General features: G+C 39.4%; 1 protein-coding gene and 1 pseudogene across 2 annotated transcripts in view; one reads left to right on the plus strand and one right to left on the minus strand.

The window, feature by feature from the left end:
- Zscan20 (zinc finger and SCAN domain containing 20) overlaps positions 1-8,805 on the plus strand; it is a 22,833-nt gene that overhangs the window by 8,196 nt on the left and 5,832 nt on the right. For both annotated transcript variants that reach the window (XM_004640995.2, XM_023701124.1), the window contains exons 3-5: positions 7,152-7,338; positions 8,019-8,095; positions 8,386-8,470. In XM_004640995.2, the coding sequence (XP_004641052.1) occupies positions 7,152-7,338; positions 8,019-8,095; positions 8,386-8,470 (349 nt within the window). The remainder of the gene's footprint in view (positions 1-7,151; positions 7,339-8,018; positions 8,096-8,385; positions 8,471-8,805) is intronic.
- LOC105743506 lies at positions 213-3,249 on the minus strand (annotated as a pseudogene).

Genomic DNA, 8,805 nt, shown 5'->3' on the forward strand with positions numbered 1-8,805 from the left:
AGCTTGTTCTAAGTAGGTGCTTTAGACCACTGAGCCATCTCACCAGCCCAATAGACTATTTTTTAGGGCAGTTTTAGGTTCTTGGAAGAATAGGCCCGCCCTTCATCTCTCCATCTGTCAGCAGCTCCCACCAGAGTGGTACACCTGCCGCCCTTGATGAGCCAGTATCAGCACATCAGTATTGCCCAAAATTCCATAATGTAGACGAAGGTTCACTCTTGATGTACGTCATCTGGGTTCTGAGAAATATACATACAATGGCATATACCCATGATTGTAGTTTCATAGAGAACACTTTCACTGCCCTAAAAATCCTCTGTGCTCTGCTATTTATTCATCTTCCCCTCCAACCCTTGGCAACCACAAATATTTTTACTGTATTGATAGTTTTCCCTTTTTTAGAATGTGCTATAGTTGGAATTATACAGAACATGGTCTTTGTAGATTGGCTCCTTTCACTTACTCATATACATTTAACTTTTCTCCATGTCTTTTTATTGCTTCATAGCTCATTTCCTCTTAATGCCGAATAATAGGCCATTGTCTGGATGTAGTACAGTTTGTTTATCCACTCACCTACTGAAGGATGTCTTAGTCGTGTCTAAGTTTTGGCAGTTATTTATAAAGCTGCTTCTAAATGCTATCTGCAGATTTTTGTGTAGGCAAAGATTTCATTTCATTTGGGTAAATACCAAGGAATGTGATCACTGGATCTTATTGTAAGTGAACGTTTTAATTTTGTAAGAAGCAGCCAAATTGTGTTCTAAGGGGGTTATACTGTTTTGCATTTCTGCCTACAGTGAGTGAGAGTTTCTGTTGCTCCACATCCTTACTAGCATTTGGTGTTGTGAGTGTTTGTATTTTGGCCATTGCAATGATGATAAGGTATTAAACATCTTTTTCATATTATTTACCTTTATATCTCCTTTTGTGAGATGTCTATTTAGGTCTTTACCTATATTTTAATTGAGTAGTTTTCTTATTGTTGAGTTTTAGGAGTTCTTTGTATATTTTATGTAACAGTTCCTTATCAGGTGTGACTTTTGCGAAGTTTTTCTCTCAGTCAATAATACCAATTGTTTCTTGCATTGATATTGCCATTGGTGTTATATTTAACAGGTCATCCCCATGAAGGTCATCTAGGTTTCTTTCGCATTTTATCTTTTAGGAGGTTTGCATTTAAATTTAGGTCTTAATTAATTTGTTGGAAAGGTGTAGAGTCTACTTAGGTTGATTTTTTTTTTTTTTTTCTTTTTGCATGTGGAGGTCCAGTTCTGGCATTAGTTGTTCAAAATATTAGCATTGCTACCTTGGTTGCTTTTTATCTATTGCCAAAGTTCAGTTGAATGTACTTATGTCTGTTTTGAGTCCTCTGATTCTTTTCCATTGATCTTTTTATTCTTTTTTTTTTTTTTCATTTATTTATTGCGTGTGTGGGTGTGTGTGTGTGTGGCCAGCTCAGCCCACCAGGGGAGCGGGGCTGGCTGGCATGTGGTGCTGGGGGATTGAACCGCGGTCCCTGTGTTTTTGCTTAGCTTAGCTTGTACTAAGTAGGTGCTTTAGACCACTGAGCCATCTCACCAGCCCTGATCTTTTTATTCTTATAAGGATTTTTTTTTGTTTTTTTTTGTTTTTTTTGTTCCTCGAATGCCTTCAGGGCACTTTTGGCCAGCGGGAGAGGTGTGAGGTTCGAACTCCAGCAACCTGAGGCTGACAGCTTTGTGGAAGCAGCCACTTAAAGGCCTGAGCTAGGGCCAGGCCCCCGATCTTTTTATTCTTTTGCCAATACCATAATTTCTTGATTACGATGGCTTTATAATAAGTCTGGTAGTCAGGTAGTGTCAGTTCTTGAACTTTGCTCTTCTTTTTTAATATTATATTTGCTGTTCTGGGTCTTTTGGCCCTCTATATCCACAAAATAACTAGTGACAGTTTTAATTGGGACTGCATTAAATCTATGGATCAAATTGGGAAGAAACTGACATCTTGACAGTAGTGAATTAGCCTCTATCTGCTTTTTTAATTCTTAATATCTTTCATCAGAGTTTAGTTTTACTTTGGTAAATTGGTAATTACTTTGCCACAATTATACATAAGTTTTTCCTTTGTAGATAAAAATACAAGTGCTATTTGCTTTAATAGCAAATTTACTTGTTTAATGCTGGTGTATATATAGGACAATGATTGACTTTTGAGTATTAACTTTTGCATCCTGAAACCTGTATCATATATTGGTTCTAGGAGTGTTTCTATTTCCATCACCCCAGTTCTTTTGGATTTTCTACATAGATGAACGTGTCATATGCAAAGTCAGTTTTATTTTTTCCTTTTAGTATGCATACATTTTATTGTCTTCTCTTGTTGTATTATATTAGTTATTATTATTACTATTGTCTTTTGAGACAGGGTCTTGCTGTGCAGTTCAGGTTGGGCTTGAGCTGACTTTGTAGCCCAGGCTGGTCTTGAACTCACAATGATCCTCCTTCCTCAGCCTCCAAAGTGCTGGGATTACAGACATGTGCCACTATACCTGGCCTTTCCAAGACATTAGTTATGACTTTCAGTAAGACAATGAACAGTAGTGAAAAGGGACCCTTTGTTTCTGACTTTAGTGCACAAGTTTGAGTTTCTCACCATTAAGTAGGATGTTAGATTTGGGTTTATTTTATTTATTTTTTTAAAATTTGAAATGCTCTTTGTAATTCAATCTATACTTCTAAGCAATCACCTTACTCATGGGTCAGTGAAAAAAATCACCAGCTATTATGAAGGTAGGACAACTTGCATCACAAAAGAACCAAAAAGTAGAAAACATTTCATAAAAAATATATTCCAACTATGAAAAGAATTGCTTCCTTGGTGTCTTCCCATCCTTCACTTCTGTGTACTTCCGTACAATACATTGTTTCTTGGATAGATGCGTCCCCATACTTATTCTTCAGCTGTCTATTAACATGCTCCATGGCTGTATTTGTATAGCCATTTAGGTGAGCCAGGACCCCTCAGTAATCCACTCCCGAGTTTAATTTGACCACATCCGGCCTTCCAATGATTTGCTTTAAGAAGTCACTAGGGGTTTGCTTCCGCACACTCTTTGCAACAGTCTTGAGAGGCAGGAAACCTGAGTTGTAATTCCAGCTCTGCTACTTAATTAGCTGTGTGACTTGAGTAACTTATCACTTCTCCTCTCATGGGCCCAGGCTCCTCATCTCGCAGCCGGGACCCAGAACCCTTCTGTAGGTACCCCATGAAGCCAGCCTCTGTGGACAGTTGCAGCAAAAACCGAAACCGCCCAAGCACCTGTACGAATTTGTTTAGATGTTGTTGGTCATGTTGAGGAGGCTTCTCTGTAGTTCTAGTTTGCTGATGGCTTTTATCACCAGTAACTGGATTTTTAGAAGATGATTTTTCAGCATTTATTGATGTAATCATATGGTTTTTCTTCTTTAGCCTACTGAAATGATGGATTGATTACATTAATTCATTTTCAAATGTTGGACCAGTCTTGCATACTTGGGATAAGTTCTACTTGGTTGTGATGTATAATCTTTTTCATACGTTATTGGATTTGATTTGCCATTTTTTTTTACATTTATTTATTGTGTGTGTGTGTGTGTGTGTGTGTGTATGTGTGTGTGTGGCAGCCCACCTGGGGGCAGGGCTGGCTGGCATGTGGTGCTAGGGGATCGAACTGCGGTCCCTGTGCTTTGCCAAGCTTGTTCTAAGTAGGTGCTTTAGAGCACTGAGCCATCTCTCCAGCCCTGATTTGCTAATTTTTAAAAAAATTTAAAACATCTTTTATTTATTTGGTACAGGATTTTGCTATGCAGCTTAGATTTATAGTGATCCTTCTGTCTCAGCCTCCCCAGTGCTGGGATTATAAGCATGTACCACCATGCTCAGTTTTGGGGTTGGCATGGTATGCCCAGTGTTATGGGGCCAGCAAGGCATGCGGTATGGGGATTGAATCCGGGTCTTTGGTGCTTGTTAGTCAGGCCCTGAGACCGCTGAGCTGTCTCCCCATCCCTGATTTGCTAGTATTTTGTTGAGTTTTACATCTGTGTTGGTCTAGTAGTCTTCTAATGTCCTTATCTGATTTTGGCATTAGAGTAGTGCTGGGCCTATAAGTGAGTAAGGAAATACTCTTTCCCTTTTTTTCTTCTAGAAGAGACCACAGAGAATTGGTATAATTTTTTCTTTTGCCAGAACTTACCAGTGGACCTGTGAGCCTCGTACTTTCTGTTTTGGAAGGTTACTAATTATTGATTTAATCTTTAAAGTAAATATAGGCCTGTTCTGATTATCTGTTTCTTCTTGTGCAAGTTTTGATAGAATATGCCTTTCAGGGAATTGGTCCTTTTCATCCAAATTATCAAATGTGTGGGTGTTATTTATAATATCCCCTTAATGTCATGTTAATGTCCTTTGGACCTGTGGTGATGTACTCTCATTTCTGATATTAGTGCTTTGTGTTTTTCTTAGTCTGATTAGAATGTCAGTGTTTTTTTTTTTTTTTTTTTTTTTTTTTTTCTCTTTTGTGGTACCAGGGATCAAACTTGGGACCTTGCACTTGCCAGTCAGGCTCTTATGCCACTGAGCTATATACTTAGCCCCTTTCTTAGTCTGATTAGACACTAGCACAGCTTTTGCTCCATCCCACATTTTTCATAAATTGTATTTTGATTTTCATTTAGTTCAAAATATTTAAAATTTTTTCTTGAAGTTTCTTCTTTGACTCATTGTTTAGATATATGGTATTTAGTCTCTTAAGTGTTTGGGGATTTTCTAGCTATGTGTTTTCTGTTACTGATTTCTAGGTAAATTCCACTTTGGTCTGAGAGCACATATTGTATGAGTGTGTTCTTTTAAGTTTGTTAAGATGTGTTTTATGGCCCAGATGTTGTACACTAAATAATGTTTTGTGTGAGCTTGGGAAAAATGAGTATTCTGCTGTTGTTGAAGTACTTCATATATGTATTATATCTCTTCTATTTTACCTGATTGATTTCCCTAGTTGTTTGTTTATTTATTGAGACTTTGTAATTCAGGTGGGTCTTTAGCTCACTATGTAGCCCAGGCTGACCTGGAGCTGTGGTGATCCTCTCTCAGCCTCCCAAGAGCTAGGATTACAGCCATGTACCACCACACCCAGCATCATAGTATGTTTGGTTCAACTGTGTCTTTACTGAATTTCTGTCTGCTAAAATTTCCATTTCTCACAAAGGGATTTTAAAGTTTCCAATTATAATAGTGAATTAATTTTTTTCTCTTTACAATTGTGTTGCTGTTGTTAGCATTAAAAATTAATTGCAAGTATAACCCTTATGTGTATTAAGGATTATTATGTCTTGGAGTATTGACCCCTTCATCATTGTATAATACACTTTTAATTAATTAATTAATTAACTGACTCATTAACTTACTTAAAAAAATTATTTTTACAACTTTCTAGAGGCTGGAAGTCCCAGATGAGTGTGTCAGCTGATTTGTCAGCTGGCCTCTCTCCTTGTCCTGGCAGATAACCTTCTTGGTACATGTTTTTATATGACTTCTCCCTGTGTGCCAGTAATACCACTTTTAATCCTTGATAACTTTTCTTGCTGTGAAGTCTGCTATGTCTGAAACTTACATAGTTTTTCTTTCTTTCTTTCTTTCTTTCTTTCTTTCTTTCTTTCTTTCTTTTTTCTTTCTTTCTTTCTTTCTTTCTTTCTTTCTTTCTTTTCTTTTCCTTTTCTTTTTGTATTTAGGACAGTATACAGGGTAGGGTGTACAGGGTCTCATGGCATAGATCAGACTTATAGTGAGCCTCCTATTTACAGCCTCCCAAGTGCTGAGATTACAAGCACATGCCACCAAGCCCAGTCTCAATTGCCATCTCAGCATGCCCCGGGGGCGGCGCTGGCACAGCAAGCCAGGTGATCAAACTCCTGGCCCCTGCGTCTGTCTAAGCAGGACCTTCCCTTGCTTTCTTTTGATTAGTGTTAACTTTGTATATTTTGTCCCTTTACTTTTTTTCTCTGTGTCTTTCCCTTTCCCAATGACTGACTGGATCTCCTGAACCTTTTAGTGCTCAGGATTGTCCACATTGAGCCTTTTGCAGTTCATCAGTTATGGTTTAGTTTTTCTGACTCTGGCCCTAGTTCCCAGTTTTGTGCTCTGGTAGATTGTAGTCCTCTGAGTCTACCTGTCTTAATTTCTCCTGTTTTGAGGGCAGCAGTGTACTTTGTGATTTTACTTGATGAATTCAAGTGTTGTTGACTTTTCAGTTTGTCCAGGTAAAGATGATCTGGAGTGGTACTTCTAAGATACTTGTTGAACTGAAAAAAGAAGTCTTTTCTACTGATTTTTACCTGCTCATTATAACTTGAAAGTACTTTTTTTCTGTGTTTACAGTTCCCATTCATATAACAGAATCTTTGTTTAGGAATGGAATAGTTGGAGCAGCTGAGGCTGAAACTAAAGATTGTTGTTGAGCCTAGTCACTTATGTCCTCTGTAGATGATAAGTATTTAAAAGCAAATCAACCTGTTTTTCATGTTCATGAATTGTTTTTCTGTTTTGGTCACAGAAATTTTATGTAATTTGTATCTTTATGAATTGAAAATGTTTTGATCAGTGGCATCCTTTTAAAAACACTTTATGGCCTCCCAGGATTGAGTAAGACAAGGGGTATCAGTCACAATTGCTAGTTGGTTTATTGAAGTCAGTCTCATGACTTCATCACACTTGAAGCTTGATGAAACTGTGTGTAAAGTGTATTTTGATTTTCATTTAGTTCAAAATATTTAAAATTTTTTCTTGAAGTTTCTTCTTTGACCCATGCATTGTTTAGATATGTGGTATTTAGTCTCTTAAGTATTTGGGGATTTTCCACTACGTTTTCTGTTACTGATTTCTAGTTAAATTCCACTATGGTCTGAGAGCACATATTGTATGATTCTTTTCTTTTAAGTTTGTTAAGATGTGTTTTGTGGCCCAGGATGTTGTATGGCAAATAATGCTTTGTGTGAACTTGAGAAAAATGAATATTTTGCTGTTGTTGGGTGAAGTAAGCTTCATAAGCCACAATCTTACTCAAAGTAATGTTCCTTGCCCTGCTGAAGTGGGCCTTATTGAACTTATGATGGGGAATTTTGACCATCTGTGTGCAGGAACTAGAGTGGGGTACAGACAAGAGCAGATCGTTAAAGGCAGCACGAGAATCTCAGTGCTTCCAGTTGCAGCCAGCAGGTCCCAGGCCTGAAGGACGGTCTCACAAGCAAGGGGTGAAGAATTCATGCTCCGACCTCCCTGAGCATCTAAATGCCAAGATGGCATCACACCTCTTAAAAGAGAGCGGTGAGTACCAAGAATCTGGGAAAACTAGGGAGTGGAGCTTATCCTCCAAAGGAGGGATTGAGAAGTAAGGAAGGGTATATGGAGAGAAGGATGTGGCGAGTTCAAGGCAAAGGACAGGACAGTGTCTGATGGCCACACCTACTGAGAAGTAGGGTAAAAGTTCACTGTAAGAGGAGGAAGGTGCCAGCGATGCCAGCTGGAACAACAGATGCGGCAGATGGAGGCTGGGACTAAAGTGAGCAATAATCACAGAGGCTCAGGACGGGAATCTCATATGTGTCACACAAGCCATGTGTAGGAGCTATGTTCACTAAGAGTAAAGTTGTTTTGAGTCTGGTCATTCACTTTTTTTCCTTACATTATAACTACTTAAAAGATAAACAACCTGTATTTTATGTTTTGAGTTATTGTTTAATATCATAAGACTTTTATCTAATTCATCTCTTTATGAATCAAATGTGCTTTGAACAGTGGCAGTCTTGTTGAGACACTTGTGTAGCCTTTCAGTGTTCTCTAGAAGGGAAATAAGGAGATCTGCCCCAGTGCTTGCTTCAGCATCACATATACTAAAAGAGGTCTGTCCCAGTCTGTTTCAGCTATGACTTTTGGGAAGGTGGACCATAGAGGGAGGTGGATTTTGAGAACCATATCTTGTGTTTCAGAGTTTTTCTTTTCCTCAGCTGTCCTCACTCCTCGCGTCCCTACTCTTCCAAAGATGGGTAGTGTTGGAGATTGGGAGGCGACAGCTGAGTCCCAGGTAAGCTGCTATTTCTTTTTTCTTTCATACTCTTTATTACTACTCTTCTGTTGCCCTCCAGAGTTCTTCCTCACTCCATACTGTCCCCCTAGCAGAAGGGCAAAGGCATAGTGTTACAACCTTTGCCCCACCTCCAGTCTGCTGTGTTCCTCCTTGGCCATGCTGCTGCTTATGGTGCTAACCCTCTGGTGGTACCCCTACATTCCCCTGCTTTTTCTGGACCCTGTAGGGTTCCCAGGCTTTTTCAAAGATGAGTGATGTTTGAGAGCCTTCTCTTGTGCATGTCATAGGAAGCCTTGGGTCCCGGTAAACATGATGAGAAGGAATTCTGCAAGGACCCTGCAGGAGATGATTGTGGGAACAGCATGTGTCTGGGTAAGGAAGCATGCCCTCCCCTAGAGTGGAAGACATCCAGTTTCTGTGGTTCCCAAGGAATGGTGTGCCACTCCTTTAAGAATCATAGCTCTGGGCCAGCCAGATAGCTCAGAGGATTAAAGCACCTGCTTAGGCAGACACAGGAGCTGGAGATTCAATCCCTGGCCTGCTGTGCCAGCCCTGCTCCTGGGGTGCACTGAGGCAGCGGCTGAGACTGGGCATAGTAGCATGTGCCTGTAATCCCAGAACTTGGGAGGCTGAAAACAGGAGGATCACTACGAGTCCAATCTGTGTAGTGAGACTCTGTAGACCCTGTACTAAATACATAAAAAGGA

Source organism: Octodon degus, unplaced genomic scaffold (assembly GCF_000260255.1).
Source record: "Octodon degus isolate 3935 unplaced genomic scaffold, OctDeg1.0 scaffold00130, whole genome shotgun sequence".
In the NCBI taxonomy this organism is placed as follows: Eukaryota; Metazoa; Chordata; class Mammalia; order Rodentia; family Octodontidae; genus Octodon; species Octodon degus.